At 38.8% G+C, this 20,826-nt stretch overlaps 2 protein-coding genes across 3 annotated transcripts; both read left to right on the top strand.

Annotated features, from left to right (window-relative positions):
* The first annotated feature begins 3,882 nt into the window (after positions 1-3,882).
* Positions 3,883-6,050, top strand: LOC102705652 (fasciclin-like arabinogalactan protein 7). Of its 2 annotated transcripts, none has more exons than XM_040526874.1 (2): positions 3,883-4,066; positions 4,887-6,050. In XM_040526874.1, the coding sequence occupies exon 2, from the start codon at positions 4,890-4,892 to the stop codon at positions 5,676-5,678; it is 789 nt and encodes a 262-aa protein (XP_040382808.1). In that variant the 5' UTR covers positions 3,883-4,066; positions 4,887-4,889; the 3' UTR covers positions 5,679-6,050. The 2 variants fall into 2 exon arrangements, with proteins under 2 accessions (XP_040382808.1, XP_040382807.1); XM_040526873.1 differs by having other exon boundaries at positions 4,870-6,050.
* A 4,131-nt stretch (positions 6,051-10,181) lies between these two features.
* On the top strand, positions 10,182-20,826 carry LOC102705367 (protein ENHANCED DOWNY MILDEW 2). Its single transcript, XM_015840292.2, has 16 exons — positions 10,182-10,204; positions 11,920-12,058; positions 13,345-13,435; positions 13,538-13,633; positions 13,754-14,001; positions 14,105-14,203; positions 14,283-14,633; positions 15,418-15,559; positions 15,628-15,729; positions 16,065-16,157; positions 17,313-17,354; positions 18,104-18,214; positions 18,873-18,944; positions 19,041-19,159; positions 19,225-19,288; positions 19,384-20,826. The coding sequence occupies exons 2-16, from the start codon at positions 11,976-11,978 to the stop codon at positions 20,506-20,508; spliced, it is 2,838 nt and encodes a 945-aa protein (XP_015695778.1). The 5' UTR covers positions 10,182-10,204; positions 11,920-11,975; the 3' UTR covers positions 20,509-20,826.

The following is a 20,826-nucleotide window of genomic DNA, read 5'->3' as shown; positions in this document are numbered from 1 at the left end:
TTGGCGTTGACCACCTGTGGTAGGAATAATTAACTTTTTGTCGTCCTTATATTTGGTCATAATAGATTTGTCACTGGATCTATATGTTATAGACACGTAAGGACCCACATGTCATAGACAGTGGGTGTGGGTGTCAAATCTGTTATCAATCATTTCTAAGAGCGGCAAAAAGTTAAATACAGGTAGGGTAGAGAAGCTAGAGGAGGTCAACAAGAGGTAGGCAATGGTGCGAGACTGAGTGGGTTGGTAGGCAATGGTGCGAGACTGAGTGGGTGTGTTGGAGAGGAGGAATTATGATTTTTGTTGTTACCGGGCTTAGTACAAATTGGTAATCAAGGTTTTTATTTGGATAAGCTGACTGAATAAATTTGGTTAGTACAAATTAGTGACTGTTTTTTTCCGATTAATTGGAATTCGGTCTGAGCCATTTCGATTGGTTTCTAGAACTTGGTCTATATTGTATTCCATCCTAATAAGACGAGTTGGCATATTACTGTTACTTTTTCTTAGATCATTCACGAGGCAGTCACTATGATAACTTTCATTGAATTAAATGTGATGCTATATATATATATATATATATATATATGATAAAATGTGATGTGTCAAGTAAATAAATAAATCAAGAGAAGAAAAATCATATTTTATACAAGACATATCTATGTAGTATATAAGACAGGGTGGAAGGGAAGCAGTATTAAACTCAAATATGAATTAGTAATATTTATATTGGAATATGAGTGTATAATATATTTTTATGATATGATGACATACAAATTATGACTAATATCTTACCTCGTGATTTGTCGTTAGTCTGCCCTGCGATGAATGAATTGAGATCCAGTGTAGTCTTAACGACAACTGCATGTTAGGACTGCACACAATCTTAACCATTTATTTTCTCAACGAAATATAAAAAATAAATTACGATAAAAAATTTTAAAATTAAAATTTTAAATTTTAACTTATAAATATAAGTAGAACAAGAAGATAAGGACATAAGTTAACATTTGCTTAAATCAAGTACTCGGTAGTTGGTGAAAAGCAGAGGCATTGACTGATGGCCCCAAGAACAAGAACCCAAGTTCTCCCTGCTATTGAAGCGGTCCAACTCTAAACCTGAACACTGTTACTCCATCTTTTCGGTATATTTGTAAGTTAAAATTTAAGAATACATATATTAAATTTTTATTTATAAATTATCCTTTGTTTATAAATACGTCGTTTGAATTTTTTTTTCATAAAACACCGTTTACTGCTAGTATATTTTTTTTCAAGATTACAAGAGAGAAGTTAAGAAAGCGAAAGTTGTTCGAGGTCATTAATGGCAGTCTTAAAGTGCAGTAATACAGCTGCCGCTTTGGTTTCTTCAAACTCAAGGGATAATGGAAACAAGAACTTGGGGGTACAGTACATGTGAAATGATACTCCCAGGATGATTGTGTCATGAAAAATAGCTTGTGCTTGAACTTGTATTCACATGTTCTGCTTTATAGGTGCTCTTTGTTTTAATAAGTACTAGGGCTAAAAATTAGTCTTATTACTAAAACATAAGTCTCTTTTAGTACTATCATATTTGTTTGGAGGGACTAAAAGAGACTAAAATTTCATTAAATGACATACTCAATAGTACACAACACACATACATAGCTATATACCTAGAGTAGTAGAGTAGCTGTACTATAGACTTTTAGTCCCTTTTAGCACCTCCTCTAGAGACTTATGACATAGATAGTTTTAGTCTCTCCTGTTTGGTATTTTAGGAGCTAAAAGGGACTAAAGTAGAGTGACTTATGAATTAGTCCCTCAAAACGAACAGCCCGGTAGTACAGCATGTGATCCTCATTTCCATGCATGCTACTATTAGATTATATCGATTATAAAGTGCTTACTACTAAGTTGGAGTCATACGGTCGTACCTCTGTACCCTTGTCTTTTCGTTTATGCTTATGTTTATAATCTAAAATTTAAATTTTCAATCTTAGAATTTTCAATCTTAAATTTAAAGTTGATTTAAACTTTTTTATCATAGTTTATTTTTTAATCAGTACTTTTAAATCGCTAAGAACGCATATATAAAAGTTTTATCTAAAAATTATTTTTCATTTACAAATATATTGTTTGACTTTTTTTTTAAAAAAACCAAACGATCGTCAGCTCAAGAACTCCATGCTAGTCTCCTCTCCTTCCATGATCAAGCCTTCCTCACCTACCACCGGAAACAGCTAATGACTTTCCATTTTGTTTGATTTAAGTACCACACTTAACTACACCGGATACGAGCCACCGTCAGGGCAGGCAGTTGGTCCTCCACCGACACTGTAGCCATCTTCTACATCACCCAATCTGATGAGAGCCCACGTAATCACATCCAGTTTACAGCTTAATCCAGTTTAGTTGGTGCCTGAAAAATTGGATGTAGTAGAATAGTTCAGAACTTCAGTTTCAGAAAAAAAAAACGTGCTAACTATTCAGAGTTTCAGACTGATGCACTGTCAATCGTGTGGAAAGCCAGAGAAAAGAGAGGAGACATGTCCCATGTTAATCTTGTACATTTTGCTTGTATGATCCCAAAAGAAAAAAACATGTGCAGAAAACTGAAGGTTCTACTCAGAACTAAATTCTCCAGACCCCAAAAGAAAAAAAAACCTCTGAAAAAGAAGCAGGTTTCTTCTTCTCACAATTTTATAATGGTGGTCTCTGGTTTGTTTCAGGAAAATTGCAGATCATGTGTTTGTCACACTATGGGCCTGTTTGGGGGAGTTTTTTCCAGCTGCAGCTTTTCCCAGAAGCTGCTTCTGCCAGAAGCTGCCCCAAACGGTCCACGGCTTCTGAGAATTTATAGTTAAAGAAAATAAACTAAGAATCCAAAATCTGGAGAAGCTAGGTTTAGGAGTTTTTCCAGATTCTCAGAAGCTGGCTACCAAGCAACTGCTTCCCAAAATCCAAAGCTTCTCCAAATAGGCCCTATATTCGTTTCCCCAAAAGAATAAAACTGATTGAGTAGTACTTTTGCTGTTTATCTCATAGTGAAAGTTGGAGGAATCCTTGCTGGCTTGCTCTATCGATTTTTAAAATAAGACCTTCTTTAGTTTGCAAAATCTTTTTGCAAAAACATCACATCAAACTTTTGAACACATATTTAAATTATTAAACGTAGTCTAATTACAAAACAAATTTCAAATTCCGCATGGAAACCGCGAGACGAACCTTTTGAGTCTAATTAATCCATCATTAGCACATATTGGTTACTGTAGCACTTATGGCTAATCACGTTCTAATTAGGCTCAAAAAATTCGTCTCACGATTTCTTCCATAACTGCATAATTAGTTTTAATGTTTATATATATTTAATGCTTTATTTAAGTGTCTAAAGATTCGATGGGATGTTTTTGGAACTAAACCGGACCTAAGGCCAAAAGAGGCACATTAGTGCTTTTGTCAGTACTACACCACATGAACAGATGAACTCTCATCACTGGGCAGTTTGTTGCATTGCTCATCTTTATAACTTGAGAAAGCAGGTCATACAAGCATTGTTCATCTTTACAACATCACCCTTTTTTTGGAGCACTACATTCCAGCTCTCCTGCTTTTGTTATTTACACTAAAGCAAGGATGATCAAATCAATAAGCAAAGCACTCTGTTTGAAAAGCAAGAAAACATCCTTACTTGCAAGCATTGCAGTACTACTGAAATTACAAACAGTTTGTGGATGCTAATACCCATCTCACTAATCAGCCATCAGAAGCAAATGCAATCTACTCCAGAAAACAACAGAGAGCCAGGACAGAAAGGGGCAGCTCCTATCTGGCCAGCTTTTATTAGCTGTTCTTCTTCTGGTTTATTTTTCTTTTCAGCTGAAAGCCTGAAGACAGTAGTGAGTAAGCCCTAGTCCTCTCTTGTCCTCCTCTCCTCAATCCTCATCAACAGCTGCCACCCATAATCTCATTATCTTTTACTCCCCTCCACATTTTATATAGCCACTCCTCCTTAACTCCCCTCCTGCCCTCCTCCATTCCTCCCCACACCCTTTTACTGCCTTCACTCCCCTACTCTGCTCAGGTCAGTCTTTCAGCTGCAATGCCATGTTGAAATGCTAAAAATTTCTTCTTTTTCGACTTCCAGTTTGAGGTTTCATGGGTTAGCTTAGAGGCAACCAGTGTTTAGTGCGCATTTGGATCTGTTCCTCGCAGTTCTTGGCCCGAGGAAAGAACAGATCTTCCGTGTTCCTGTTCCTTCAGGTTGAAGGGAGAAATGCTAATGCAGTTCTTAGTTTTATTTGGTAACTGATTTTGGTCGGAGCTCTGGAATGATTGGTTTGGTGGCTGAGTGCTTTTGCTCCCAAATTCCAGAGCTTTGGATGCTTCAGTCCAGTGATGCTGAGATCTGCAAGATGTAGTGCTGCTTTGTTCATGTGTGAGCTTATGTTGTGTCCTGATTTGGTAGGTGGCACCTAACAGTAGTATAATGCAGCGGTCAATTTGAACTAGATCGAGTCTTGAAAGTGCTCCATCTTCTGCACTTGTCTTTCTTGGTGACAGTGAAAGGACCATTAATTTGTTCTCAGTTAAACTGATCTGAAATCTGCACTAGAAAGTAGAAATATCTGAACACTAATGTGGCTGTTCAGTTGGAAAACATTTATAATTTCAAGAATTACCATGAGCTGTAGAAATCTGAATCACAATAAGTTGGTTTTCTGGCATTTCAGAACACAATTTGGATCCCCTTGCACTGCTGGCTTGCAACCAGAAATAGCGTAGAATTTGCAAGCTTGAAAAGCAATTTAGTAGATTCGATTTACACACAAAAATGCATGATAGAATTCAGTGCTGAATGCTTCACTGTTCTTGCGTGACCATCAGGGAATTTGTATTGACAGAGCATGATGGAATTCAAAGCAGCCGTTTTTGCCTCGGCCGTGGTGGCCATCCTGCTCTGCTGCCCGGCGCCGCCGGCGTTCGCCCAGAAGCACAAGAGCCTCCCGCCGTCCCCGGCGCCGGCGCCGGCGCCGCACCACGTGGACCTGGCCGACCTCCTGAGCGTGGCCGGGCCGTTCCACACGTTCCTCGACTACCTGGAGAAGACGGACGTGCTCAGGACGTTCCAGAGCCAGGCGAACAGCAGCAAGGAGGGGATCACCGTGTTCGTGCCCAAGGACTCGGCGTTCGCGTCGCTGAGGAAGACGACGTTCGCCAACCTCACCTCCGACCAGCTCAAGTCGCTGGTGCAGTACCACGCGCTGCCGAGGTACTACTCCCTCGCCGAGTTCAACAAGCTGAGCACGCTCAACCCGGTGCCCACGTTCGCCGGCGGCGAGTACACGCTCAACCTCACCGACGACATGGGCACCGTCCACGTCCGGTCGATGTGGTCCAACCCCAAGATCAGCAGCAGCGTCTACTCCACCCGCCCCGTCGCCGTCTACGAGCTCGACAGGGTGCTCCTCCCGATGCAGATCTTCAAGACCGACCCGCCGCTGGCGCCGGCGCCGGCGCCGGCGCCGGACGCCAAGCCCGCCGACGCCGCCGCCAGCCCGCTGCCGGGGAAGTCGTCCAGCGCCAAGGCGAAGGCGGACAAGAAGACCTCGTCGTCGCACCGCGCCGGCGTCGGCATTGCTGGCTACTTGCTTCTTGCTGCCTCCGCCTCAGCTGGCTTGCTGCTCCTGTGGTGATGCGATGATTGATGATGATGACATCTTCTACCTCCGGGGCAATTTGGAGCAGAGTTCATGCTCCTTCCTGCTTGAAAGGAAACCTTAATTTTCCTTTTTTACATGGATTGTTGCTGGATTTTAATTCTTTGGACATAGTAGGCATTGTGTTAGGATTGAGTTCGTGGAGTATTTGCATCATATATGCTTCTATGGTTGCTCGTTGTTCATACTTGATCCGATGCATGTATGCAGAAAGTATTCTACACTCGCATCATATTTGCCTGGATTGCCATGTAATCCTTAAAAGTAGAAAATGAACTCGAAAGTTGGCGATTGAAAACGCAAATTAATGGGTTGGCGCGTTAAAAGTAACAGAATGATACAATATTTTTTTGGGCCTGGATTACACTGGTATTCATGCAAAATTGCGGAATAAGTGTCTGAATGATATAAAATATTTGCACATTAATTAGATGATACATCAATGAAAAAAATATTTACAAGAAACTACGAGGAGAATTAGTTTCATAGTCATGAAACATTTAGGCATTGTTACCAAGTCTTCAGTAACGCAATGAAACTTGCATCGAGGGGCTTGAGGTCATGCAATCAAACACTCTATATACAATCAAACTTTCAGAAGTAATTAAATGTTTTATTTAGCTTTAGAAACGATACAATAAAATGTCGTACCGTGAGTAGCTGTTTCATGTATCATTTCATCAAGTTAGCTGTTTTTGGAAAAACTGAGTTCTGAGATTGGCTTTACATTAAGATTCATGCAAACAGACATGGAATTTTTTTACGTTGCATGCTTAATTTAGGGTTTGAATCCTCAACCTTAAATATTTTTATGTGAGTATAAGTTACATTGTTACATAAAAATTACAGTAAAGTTACTCGAATTATACTATAGCTACATTTGTAAGTTTCACACTCATAAAACGTTCGAATTTTGTATGGTTACGCCCTAATTTTTTTTACTGCGGACATTGAATCAATGGAGCGGCCAACAAGAGAGAGGGATGGAGAAATGTAGGGTGTTGATGCTCACTAGAGATCAGCCAGGTCTATTTTGTTTGAGTGAAGTTTGTTTGGTTTGTAGTACGAGGAGGTCACCGACTACGAGTGATTGAGTGAAGTTTGTTTGGCTTGTAGTACAATAGTTTCGTTTGTTGCCCAAACCAATCTTAACAAAATTAGGAATGTCAAATTTCGCTACATTTTAGAATCACCAGTTTTTTAGCATGTGATCTTTGCCAACTTTCTGGTAGGATTTTAAGAGTAAGTTTCAAAACTATACAAAAATTCAGTACAGTAGCAATTGAAGTGTGTTTAATTTGGTAAATTTGAGAGTGACAACAAAAGAAATAAACTCACAGTATAAGAGTAGTGGTAAAACGTTTTTTTAGAAATACTGGTAACATCAAATAAACAATAACAGTGTAGTATGATACTCACTCCGTATTTTAATACATGATATTATTGATTTTCGAAACATGTTTAACCATTTGTCTTATTTAAATTTTTTTGTGTAAATATATGAAAATATACCTATAATTAAAATATATTTAGAAATGAATCGAACCATACCAAAAAAATGATAATCAATAATTTTTCTGAATAAGACTAATGGTCTAGCATGTGTTAAAAAACCATGGGTCATCCATTAAAATACGAAGGAGATACGAATTTAAAAAGATTCTTTTAAGAGTTACACTTATTTTTAACAAAACTATGTATTTTTTCTCGAATGATGCATCAAACTATGCTGGTATAGTTGCACACCAAATTTAACTGATTTAAATAAAATAACATTTTAAAAATAATTCCATGTAGATTTTAGATTAAATTGCACTTTGGAGATTAATTTTAATTTGGACCCTCAAGCCTACAATTTCATTTGGACCGATCAAACTTGCCACGATTGTGTTTGAACAATCCTGAACTTTTTTTATACACATCGATGACTTTAAACACATTGGGTTTAGTATACATGCGAACTTTTCATCTAAGTGCAGTTACTCCTTCCATCTCTAAATGTTTGACACCGTTGATTTTTTATATACGTTTGACTCTTATCTTATTTAATTTTTTTTGTCAAATATATAAAGTTATATACATGCATAAAAGTATATTTAACAATAAATAAAATGATATAAAAATAATTAATAATTATGTAGATTTTTTAAATAAGACGAATAGTTAAACGTATATAAAAAAATCAACGCGTCATGGAACGGAAGGAACGGAGGTAGTATATATTTGCCCAAAGAGAGACTAGACCAGAGAGTTGGGTGGTCCAAACCGTACGCAACATTAGTACATTTAACTAGACTAAAGTAAAATAAATAGGTTCAATGGTGCCCAAAGTGAAACATTGTTTATAAAAAGGTGACCCAAATTACAATTGAATCTAGATTTTATAACTTGTGTATGTTAACTTACCGAAATATAAGGAATAGATAAAAAAAGAAAAAATCCATAAAATAAATCAAATTGTAAAGTTTTCGAAATAGAAGTTGTATAACCAGCTTCTGACACGTGATACTCCCTCCATCCCCAAAACCTTTCAATTTAGCCTTTACCACACATATTAATATTAAGCTAAAAATCTACTACTCCCTCCCATTTTTTCTATTTGACTCCGTTGATTTCTAGATTTATATTTGATTATTCATCTTATTTAAAATTTTATATAAAATAAAACACTATAAATCATACTTAAAATATATTTATAATAAAATTGTTAATAATTATATATTGTTTAAGCAATAAAAATGATCAAAACATAAATCCAAGTGTCAATGTAGTTAAATAAAAACTAAGTATAACAAACACTTTAGCTAACCCTAATGCACTTATCCTCGGTTTTAGCAAAACTCTAAGAGCAATTTCAATGCAGACTTTATCCATAGTTTCTAGACCTGAAAGACTTAATAAGAAACCATGCTCCTCAATATAAAGTTTTTGATAGTAGTTTCTATAGATACCGTGCAGCACAAAGCTAGCTGATCACCGAATTCGTTTCCCCCTTATTACAACAGATTCTCTCATTTTTCACGCGCACACATCCCGAACTACTAAACGATGTGTTTTTCGCGAATATTTTCTATAGGAAAGTTGTGTTAAATATTTAGATTAATCCATTTTCTAATTTTTTAATAATTAATAATTAATTAATCATGTACTAATCTATTATCATATTTTTCATACAGGTTATTAACAATACTGCCGAACGCAGTCTATGTGATCCACCCTACATATCTCAACAACTATACATCATCAAGAGTTGATCATCACAAGTCGTAAGTGAACTAGAAATTAAACAACACAACATTATATCCCAAAAAGCATCAAAAAATACAAATGATGAGCAATATACCACCTGGAGAATCCAAATAGGATTTTTTTTAAAAAAAATATACCACCAGAGCAATCTATCACCGCGGGAGAGAAGGCCGCTTGGCCGCGCGCTCGGAAGGAGTTGCGGCTGCGACATCGGTGGGTGGAAAAACGACGCTGTACTCCCCCAACGCGGTTCTAGCGGTTTCTTTCCTCCTCAAACGAAACACGAAATGTAGATTTTTTGTTTCTCTCGGTCTCTCTTTAATAACTAACTATACTGTCACATCAACAAAATACGATAAATATAAGAGTAATAAATAAACTTAGAAACTATATAGAGTATGCAATGTGAGTGCTCTAGTATACTTATCTATTGCTGTAGTAAACTTCGATAAACTTAGATGTTTAAAAATAAATTCTTTTAATAGGAAAAAGATAACCGTACTCATTTTTTCCCCATTTGGCTCTTTCTCGTAAGAGGAAAGCCTGTCCTCCAGAATGCACAAGTTTTATTTTTCAAAAAAAAAAGGCCTCTTCCTTTTCCGCCGGACAAAAAGAGGGCACGGCAAATCCATCCGACGCCGTCCTTGCACCGATCCAAACGAATCCCCACCGTCCGTTCCTTTCACCGGCGCGGGCCCTGCTGCAAAAGCTGCTCCCCTGCCCTCCCCGTCGTCGTCACGTCGTCCTGATCCGACGGCCCACGTTAGCTCTACGCCCCGGAAGGCTGGGGCTAATCCTACGGCCTACATCACGCGAGCGAGAGGGACGCGACGCAACGGCACTCCATGCATCATGGTGGTAGCCGTTCCACCCTCGCTGACAGGTTGGTCCCACAGGAGAAGGCGCGCGGCTCCTCTCCACGCGAATTGTCTCTACACTTGCAGCTGACGATGGGGCCCCGCTTCTTGTGGGCCCACTTGTCAGTGGTGTGGTGGGTGAGTAGAGGAGAGAGAGAGAGGCGAGCATAAAATGGACGTGACCCTGGGACTTCTCTCTTCTCTCTCCCACTTCCGTTCAAGGCGTGTGTGTGTTGTTCATCTGTGTGTGACAGTGTGAGGGGGAGAGAGAGAGGAGCGGTTGTGGTTTTTGCCTTGAGGGTTTTGTGCGGTTTGGCTGCTTGCCTCTCGGCGATCAAAAACCCTAGCGTCTGATGTTTTTTCTGCTGGGCTGCTCGAACCGCGCGGCTTTGTGAGGTACGCCCGCGTGCTCGATGAGATGAACCGAATGCGATTGCGTGTATGTGTGTTTTTTTTTTTCGTGTTTGTGGCGGATTTTGGGGGGTGTTCTCCGGCGATCGGTTGGTTCCGGGTTGGGTGAGGGGAATGCTTGCGTTTTTCCGGGGGGAAAAATTTGTAGTGCGGTTGCGGTGATCGATTGAGCTGCGGTTAGTCGCAGCTTCGTCGACTTCAGAGTCGCAGGGTTTAGCCGGCGGAGGAGCAGCGGTTGGCGTCGGCGCCGAAATATATTTTGGTTCCGCGGCTTCCGCCATTGACGCTCTGCCTTCACTTCTGGTTCCTGTGGCTCATCGTCGCTCCTACTTGGCTACTTCACCGGCTGTCCGGCTTCTCCCCCTCCGGATATCCAGGGGAGGGAGCCGGGAGGCGGGCGGCGATTTCCAGGTGATGACTAGTGAGCCCAGTAGCCCACCCGATCGAGTAGGCTGCATCGCCGCACCACACCACTGGCCTTCCGCGCGTTGCTTGCGATCCTCTCGCTCTCATTCATTCCGAGTTGTCTCAAGCACTCGAGCAGTAGCGCTTGGTGTGTGTTTTTCCAGTATGATGAGTTGGCCATTTTTTCTTTTTCTCAAATGTTTCTCTGGTAATGCTCAGGATATAGGAGATTCTGAGTAGTGGTCTACCATGTGAGGTTGCATTTAGTAATGTTAGTAGTGGCCGTAAACTCGTAATAACTGCCCTAAGTGTCTATCCACTTTAAATGCACAATGTAGGCATGACTGAACACTGATTACTTCGGCGAGCGGTTTTCCCTGGTAGTCGTCATGCACGGTGTTTTTTTCTGGTCAATTGCGTAAAAAAAAGCAGGTAATGCATTTCCGTTTGAAGCGGGTTGGATCGCACATATATCCTGCAGTTTGGGTAGTTTCTCTCAATTTCGAGATGTGACGTGTGGATTTTGGTTCATCGATTCTGTTTCATGTTTATTTGTAAACTGATTCTGTAGTTTTCTAATATAATGTTTATGCCATGCCATAGTAATGCCAGATACTACTAATAAACTAGAGGCTTACCTAAAAAACAAAAGAAAGAAACTAGAGGCAGATAGGAAAGGCAAATGATCTTTTCATTGTACGTACTAGGTGAGGTTCATGGGTGTAAGGCTGTTGCATGCTACTTGCTATTTTCGGAAAAGGAAAATTATGGTTTGGATCATTGATCCAACATTTAATTGCTAATGTCTTAAGCATTGCATGTCCATTCAGGACTGAACCTGTCTATAGCTCTGTATATAACCAATGGAGTGCCTCCTTAGTCCTTGCCCTGGTGGGATCTCTACTTTAAATTTATACATCTGTTTGCGGCCAAGCGGGAACTTCTTATATTCTGCATGCTTGTAGTTTTAACTTTAACAGGCACAGCTACTACCTGTTTGATTTAAGATGTACCAACATGTTGCCACTTGTACTGGTGTTAGTGCTTATTTGGGTGATATATGCTTCATTTTTGGCAGGTGCTATGAGAAAATCCTGTTTCTCTAACAAACAATGTTAATAAGGGGCAAGCCATTTTTTTCACTATTCAATATTACTTTTGATACATTGGTATTGTTTCTGCCTGAACAATTTGAATAAAGTAAAACATATGTTACAGAATATGCTATGAAAAGAGAAGCACTTGTGAAGTTCAATTACAGTGCTTAGTAATATACTGTTTGGATGCTTAAACAGGCCTTATAAAAGGAATAAGAGTGAAGCTAGAAATTAGCAATTGGAAACTCAAAGATATGGCTGACAATGCTGAAGGCGAGATTTCTGCTAATATTGATTCAATTTGTGCTTTATGTGATAATGGTGGTGAAATTGCAAGGTGCACATCGACTTCTTTGCTCTTGTATACTTTTTATACTGCAAATAAATATAGTTCCTGTATTAGAAATTCCTGAAACATGCATATGCGGGTCATTAAATATTTCTTGTCAAGCAATGGAAACTGTTTGCAATGCTGGCTATGGATTTATTTGGTTGATATGAAGATGTATTATATTTTGGATTTTTTATTCATTCATTTATACCATCAATTCTATCATAAAAATCAGATAATCCATCAAATAGCTATCTCAAAATTTTCAACTTTGGTGTCCGTTATTTGGCAGAATGGGATTTAATTGCGCATGCTTGGTAACTCTGATCTTGCAAGAATGTTTGTATAACAAAAAATTCATACATTTACCTAATAGTTATTTTTGTGCTATGGATTTTCACTTGTTGGCAACTTTTGGTTTTTAATTCCTGTACATGGAACTACAGAAGCTCAGGACAAATGATTGGTTTTGGTTAGAAAGATAGATTATTGCACTTTGCGCTCACCTAGAGTAATTTGTTACCACCACCTAGACGGTCTATTGTGTACCCCCTTTTTTTTTGCTGAAATATAATTTTTTATCTGTGTCTTACTGGTAGCATTATTGTGCTCCTAAGTGTGGAGATATGCTATAACCCAGGTAAAGGCACACAATTAATCAGTAAAAAACATCACGATTTTGTTTGAGTAAAGAAGCATGTACTATGTCAAGTATAAATATGGTGGTTTTTACATGTGTACGCCAAGAGTGGAAAGCATACAGCCTGAGTAAAAATCTTATGTCCCGTGTAGCAAAATTTCTGGGTGCAGAGTACATTATTTTTACACACAATATTACAGCAGTATTTTTTTATTTTATCGGCTATATCTTTTATGGGAGCAAACATTACACATTCTTAGTGACTAAGACTATTTTAGCAAGCTCTTCAATAAGCATGGATGGAGATTTAGTAATAGGCTTATTTATCTGGGGGTTGAAATTTTGTATACCATACAATGCTATAGCTTGTTGTCTTAAATTTGTGCATCCCACTTGGTTTTGACGGTTTGTAGTGATTAACAAATTACAGTGACTTCATGCTTCATTAGATGCAATGGCCAGAATGATGTCCATTATATAAATTACACATAATTAGTTATGATAAAATTTATGTGTTCTTTGTTGATTGTATGTTAGAGGCTTGAACCTCTACTATTGCCAGTCTGCCACTTGTTTTCTGTGAATAATGCTCTGTAGTGTATTCATCCATAACTTACCATTCATGAGGTTCATTTCTGCGACACTCGTGCAGTTGTGAAGGCAAGTGCCTCAGATCGTTTCATGCAATCAAGGATACTGGTGAAGATTGCCAAACCTTAGGCTACACGAGGCATCAGTTTGACGTATCTACTCTAAACCTTCCACTCATGAATTATACTGTTTTTACTTCATATGTTCTTCGCATGTTAGAGGGAAACTTTCACTAAACTTTCCCATATCTACAGGCATTGAATATTTTTCTATGCAAGAATTGTGAGCTTGAAAGATATCAATGTTTTGCATGCATGAGGTTGGGTTCAGCTAAAACAGATACTCCTGAGGTTAATCTCTTTTAAAGGCAACTAATTGATTGCTTTCCTTCCTAAAATTTTTCAAGGCCCTCCTTTTAAAACCTTCTGTTTTAAAAATCTTCTGACCTGATAAATTGCTTTTATTTTTAGGTATTTCCATGTGCATCTGCAAATTGTGGTTATTTCTATCATGCTAAATGTGTTGCACAGTTACTCTTCTCTGAAAATGAAGCCAAAGCACTGGAATATACAGCAAAGATAGCCACTGGGGTAAAATTTGCATGCCCACTCCACAGATGTGATGTTTGCAAGTATGGTGAAAACAAGGCTGAAAAGGAGCTACAGTTTGCTGTATGTCGACGGTGTCCAAAGTCATATCATAGAAGATGCTTACCAAGGCAAGAATTTGTTTCTAATTTTCACATTTCCCAGAAAGTGGGTTATGAGTTGATATTTTGTCTAACTTCATTCTTAAACTAATACACGCATACCTGTACATAGGAAAATTGCCTTCGATGATTTCATTGACAATGGCGTCTTTCATTTCCAAAGGGCATGGGAAGGCCTCCTTCCCAACAATCGAATATTAATATATTGCCTGTATGATTCCTTTCTTTTAAATAGTTGTGCTCGCTATTCATAAATACAGATTTCTGGCTAAATCTTGTAATTTGCACAGGAAGCATGATATTGATCCTAAACATAGAACCCCAACAAGGGACCATATTAAATTTCCTGACAATCCTGCTGTCACAAGAAAACCCTTCAATGTAAATGGAATGAACAAGAAGATGGTTAAGATACGACTTCTTGAGGAATGTCCACCTGCCCCATTCTCCAGTGATAAAATATCATTTGGTCAGGTGAATCGTTCTTCCTCAAGTGATTTGACAACAAAAAAGAGGAAAATGCTTGTGCCTGGAGGTACAAAACATTGTGATCGTATTGCTGTGGCTAGGGAAAAAACATTAGTTACATCAAAAATACCCTTCAGCTCATTCCCTGATATTGACACAAGCACTGAGAGGAGGTAAATTTGCCGCTCTTTTACTGCTAACCGGTTTCCTTTCTTTCAGTTCCCATTGTTTCCTTTTGTCGTGCTATCAACTTTGACTGCAAAAGTGAAACAAGTACTTGTTCACATACAAACAACTTTAGTAAAGTTGTTGAAACTGAAAATGTATGCTTATCATTTGGCAGTGCCTATGGTGCATGTGTACTTTGTTTATGCAATTATATGTGCACTTCTCTCGCATAATCAACTGGTCATCCTACAAATGAGAATGGTGGGAAGCAGAAGCAAGATTAGAGGAGAAAAAAAAAAGTCTGGCGGTGGAAAATACTACGTACCGTAGCTGCATGCTTTTACCTCTTTTCTGATAAACTATGTTTGAAAAGTATTTTGCAAATTTTGTATTGGAGTACCAGAAATGAGTGAATGCCAAATTTCTTTTGCTCAACAACTTTTGGGTTTATGCATGTTGTTGTAAAGGTACTGACTAATGAATCGCTTTGATAAAAGTTAAAAAGAGTCAGATAGAATCCTCTGAACTTATTACAAATCATATGGGGAAGAGTGTAATTTTTTATAAGGTTAGCATCCATTGTGAATGATTTAAATGTTTGTATTCGAATTACTTGGATTTCTGGGCTGATAGTAAATAATTTAGAAAGGATCTGTTCCATGGTTTCTTCAACAGCTGTGGAATTTTATTTTATGTTCTGTAAAATATCTGTTCAAGCTAAACTTGGATGATGTTGCTGCGCTTTTCCTTGCTACATTCCGCAAGAGCTGAGACTATGCTTTAATTCAGGATTCATGAGTTCGCACAAAAGGTGTCATCTGATATAACCATTGAGGATATACAAAAAAAGCTAGTGGTGCCATCTACACACACACCAGTACCAAAGAATACTGAAAAGATTACATTGGGAATGGTGCAAAGATCTGTCGAGGTACTCTTCTGCACTTCCTAAGAAGAAATGCCATGAATTTGATTGATTCTTACATATTTTCCTTGCAGGCTATAAATGCTGCTCTGCATATGTTGGAAAATGGTGCATCCATAGAAGATGTCAAATCTGTATGTGCACCTAGTGATCTTTTCCAACTTGCAAGGTGGAAGGTACATGACTATAGCGAAATACCTTACTGTAACAATGGTTTACTACTAAATGTTCCTTTTAGATATATGGCATCCACATAGTAATGAACTCCTCTGTCTCATTATTATCTGTTTAATAACTTGGAAATTTTATATTTCTTTGTCTGCACTGAGAGAAGACAACTACCACACCAGATGATAGAAAAAAATTCTATGATTCTAACATGCTTGTAATTACTTATGATTGTGCAGAGTGATATATGCTAAAAGTAAACTTGTACTGAGTAGTTTGTGTACTTTGCTATTTGAAACAACAAACCTCTTCTATCCATGATATCATGAACTATTCTCTGCAGAACAAACTGAATATATATCTCGCACCATTTCTTCATGGCATGCGCTACACATCTTATGGGCGCCACTTCACCAAACTGGACAAACTCGAGCAGGTATGTATGCATATCAGTAACACTGTGGGTCTGGTTATTTCTGTCATACTGATCTATCTTCTTTTTACATTTCCTTTGGAAGCATAGTATTTTGACATGAGAAGTTACAATTATTAGTTTCAAATGTTATCCCAATACAGACTTGGCATGAAAAGGAAGTTCTTGCCAATTCTTTTTCCATCATCATCAGATTCAACAAGGTTATCCTTGATTTAATAGGGGGAAATTATTTCTTGTTCCTCAGCTCTTGGCTCGGTTTAGTTTTCAACTTTTCATTCCTCAACTAGAAATTGTTTAAGATTCTGCGTGAGTTTGATTGTTTCCTGATGACTAGGTAAAACTGTGTTCGAATTATTTAATAGTCCTGCAAGTGGTCTGCAAACTATTGCTAAATTAGAGATATGACATCCTGGTCCACATGTCATTGACTCATGTGTGCCTCACATGTCATTGAGACACCAGTGGCATATCTCTAACTTTGCAAAATTAGAATAGCACGTTTGCAAATTTTTCTTTTTTTATTTAATGCTGTTGACATTTAGTTGTATGTTCGACCATTCGTCTTGCTCAAAAAATTTACATAATTATTAATTATATTTTGTCATTTGATTTATCACTAAAGACACTTTAACCATGACTTATAATTTTGTATATTTGCACAAAATTTGAATAAGACAAAATATCAAACGTAGATCTAGAAGTCAACGGTGTCAAATAGAAAATCTGAGAGTACTACCTGCAAATCCAGAGTATTAGGAATCCAACACTTTTTTTTAAAAAAAAATTCTTGTTCAAGTGTTTTTAGTGATAAATCTATCTATTTGATTTACATGCATAAATCTATCTGCTGCATCGATAAGCAAAAGTAGGATTCTGTTTCATTTGTCATTACCAATGAAAGTTCCTAGATCTATATCCTTTTGCTATTTTTTACCACTTCTGTATCCAATTGTGATGTATGAAAACCAAACTTCACAATTCACATTTCAATTTTCATTACCACTGTTGCTTGATTTCGTGTGTGTTTTTTCTTACAACAGAAAAATAATTGGCTATCCTTCTTATTTCAGCTATGCTTATCTATTATATACTCTAGTTTCGACCTTGTGCTGATACTTTTATTAGTATTGATGTGAGCGTGTTTAAATTGTGCAGATTGTAGATAGGCTGCAATGGTATATTGAAAGCGGTGACACGGTATATGTTTGTTCTGCTTTGTTATGTAAATCTGGTCATCATGAATTTGTATTAGTGATGTGGCATACCTGTCCTTTGTTCTGTGCACGCTTTTTGTGCCATGCATCTGCATAAAGTCTGGTGCTTCATAGTAGCACTACCGTATTGATATGTTCTATGGATGCCAAGCTTAAGCATCCAGTTTTAAATGAAGTAGATCAACAGTTGTTTGTAATGGTAGGGGCCAGTTGGCTCTCAAACAAATTGGGAGAAATTGTCATCGGACAACCTTTCATATATTTTATTTTATTTGTGCTAATCTTCTATGGAATTCGATATTACATTGATTCATGACAATGGACAAACTCAATGACCTGATTTTGATATTACACAAAAAATCAACCTAGCTGCTTAGTATAGATAATAAATTATTACAATAATGTAATATGACTTGTGTGTCATTGTCTGCTTGATCTGTATAAATTGGATTAAGCTTCTGGATATCACAATTGGGTTAAATCATCAAACTATGTTTTAAGACATGTAGACGGTGGCAGGTTTTCTACTTATTGATGTCTTGATTTGACTCTTTGTAATCATGCTTGCCGTACTGCTGATCTACCAACTTAATACTATGTTTAGTTTGCCATCCGATATTGTATACCAATTTGTTGGGTTCACAGTAAAAAGAGAAGACCTTTACACATCATCTAGGTGTGGCACTTCTTACAATCCATGAACCTTACACATTCCTTTTCTTTCTGTTTTAGGTTGTTGACTTTTGCTGTGGTTCAAATGATTTTAGCTTATTATTGAAGGAAAAGCTTGAAGCTTCTGAAAAAAGTTGCGGCTACAAAAATTATGATCTCATTCAACCAAAGGTGGGGTAATATATTGCGTTTTCTCAAATCACAATAAATTTTTTTGAGCAATATATCTTTTTTTTAAGAGAAGTCTACATTTGGTCTCTCAACTATGGCTTTGGTCAAACTTTAGTCCCTAAACTACAAAACCATTTTCTTTTGGTCCCCCGTCCCCTAGGCCAAACCGGAGTGGTTTTGATGATGTGGCGCCCATGTAGAGTCCACATGGGCGAAGAGTGATGACGTCAACATACTGATCAATAATTTAAAAGGAAAAATGAAGAAAACACTACAACCTAGCGTGTCAAACTTTGCTCCCTTCTCTCTCTTTCCTGAACCTATCTATTATTTATTTTAAATTGATATTAGGATGGCGCCACATCATAGAAAACAGCCCAATTAAGGTCGAACAATGAAAGATAGATGGTTTCAAGAATTCAGGGGCCAACAGTAACCGGTTTTGTAGTTGAGAGATCAAAACCGAACCAGGGCCAGACTTTCTCCCTGTTGTAATATTGAATGGATAATCATGCATGAAATATATACATTAGGTTAGATGGAAAAATAGAGGTAAAAGTTACATATATGAGGGCCTAAACATGCGCCTGATTTTTGTTTTGTCACGCCCTTGCCTATTTTTACCCTTGTTGCAGCTGACACATTTCTCTTTCCCTAGAATGACTTCAATTTTGAGAGGCGAGACTGGATGACCGTTCAACCAGATGAATTGCCCACAGGATGCCGATTGGTATACTCAGAGCCCAGTCATTTGTGTTATTTGTTCTCACACATTGTTGTAGACAAATTCTTGGGTTCTGTACTTGACATTTGTTTTTGCCCTCAGATCATGGGACTGAATCCTCCTTTTGGGTTTAAAGCTTCTCTTGCAAACCAGTTCATTAATAAAGCCCTCACTTTCAAGCCCAAGCTGATCATACTCATTGTTCCCAAGGAAACAGAAAGGTACTCCCGCTCTCCATATATATACTTTTCGCTGTCATGATTTTTAACACAGCTTTGTCCTGTAGGCTGGACAGGAAATACCCACCATATGAGTTAATATGGGAGGATTCTAATCAACTTGCAGGAAAGGTACTTCTGGACAATACCCATTTGTACAGTTGCATGTTATCCTTAAACTGGTGATGCAAAATTTCGTGTTGACTGTTTTCTTTGGAAAACTGTAGGCGTTCTATTTGCCTGGTTCGCTTGATGCTGATAACAAGATTATGGAACAATGGAATTTGTCACCACCTCCGCTTTCTCTATGGAGCCGTAGTGACTGGGCTCGGAAACACAAGGAAATAGCTAAAACAATGGGGCACCTCAGCAAAAATGTGAGCTTAGATGATACGGAGATGGTAGATACTGCATCCGTTACAAAAACTGGGCATGTGCAAATGGGTAATGATCGGGATGTGGACTTTAACAACGAAGAAAGACAAGAAGAGGGACCAGTAAATGCCTCTGTTATAGATCAGTTGTTGTCTGACACATACCATGATCCTACTAGTGCCCCAGGGGACTACTGGACAGATACCGATGGAAGATCACGGCAGCCCTGCAACTACGAGGGAAGAAATGATCCAACCCATAAGTATCATGCAGGCATGGTTTGTGGATCTGACATGAGCATTTCATCAGCAGACAAAAGCGACTGTCAAAAAGAAACGGAAACCGTGTCAAAATCGGAGCACAGGCATGCTGGTTCACAAGCCCACGATCTTGTTGGAAGTGCGCCTGCGGGTTTTGCGGATTGCGATGAGGTGACATCAGCTGGTGTTGAGTACCATAGGCTGGAAAATTCACCAGTGACAGAGAGACAAGCAGATGGCTCACATTGTGGAAAGCAGGATGATTCGCCTGCTGCAAGCAAACATGCAGCTGGAGTTCAATATCAGATGCTGGAAGACACGCCACCTCTGGATGAACTCGTACCTGGCATTTCTGGGCAGCTGATTGATTCGTCGCCTGGAGGAGACAGGCTTTCAGCTGGTTTGCAATACCAAATGCTGGAAGACACACTGTCCAGAGGGGCACCTGAAGCTGGTACTGGTTGCAGACAGCTGGATGATACACTACATGCACCTTCTGCTGCTGCTGGTGTTGATGCAGTGGTTGCTAATTATCTGCCACAGACAACAAGTCATTTCCCTGCACTTCCGTTCGCTCCTGCCCCCTTCCCCGGACTCCAGTTCGCTCCAAGAAATGACTTGTGGCATGGATGGTATCCCCCTCAAGAAGTTCTGACAAGAGGCACGGGCCATCCAGCCTTCATGCAGGGCTCGTCCTCCGGTTGGCTCGACGACTAGCGGTGCGACATTATCCAAGTTTAAAGATCACTGACAGTTACTGTTAGCAGAGACTACTGTGCTCCAACCTGGCGAGGGAAGCTGAATATGTAGAAAGAAACACCAGATTTGTTCTCTTGTCACGAGTCACCGTGTAGCCTCTGTAGTCTGTAGATTACAGCTACTTGGGTCGTGCCTCGGCCTACTAACGTACAAGGTGCGTGCTTGTTTTGTTCTGCGGCTAGCTTTAGAATACGCTGATGCTACATGCTGCTACTAATTTGTTTTGGAGAGAGAATCTTCAAGCCTCCTTGCCACCACCTGTTGATGTTGCTACGT

This window comes from Oryza brachyantha, chromosome 8 (genome assembly GCF_000231095.2).
Source record: "Oryza brachyantha chromosome 8, ObraRS2, whole genome shotgun sequence".
In the NCBI taxonomy this organism is placed as follows: Eukaryota; Viridiplantae; Streptophyta; class Magnoliopsida; order Poales; family Poaceae; genus Oryza; species Oryza brachyantha.
Note: the sequence above shows the minus strand (reverse complement) of the source record. Positions and strands in the feature narration are given on the sequence as shown.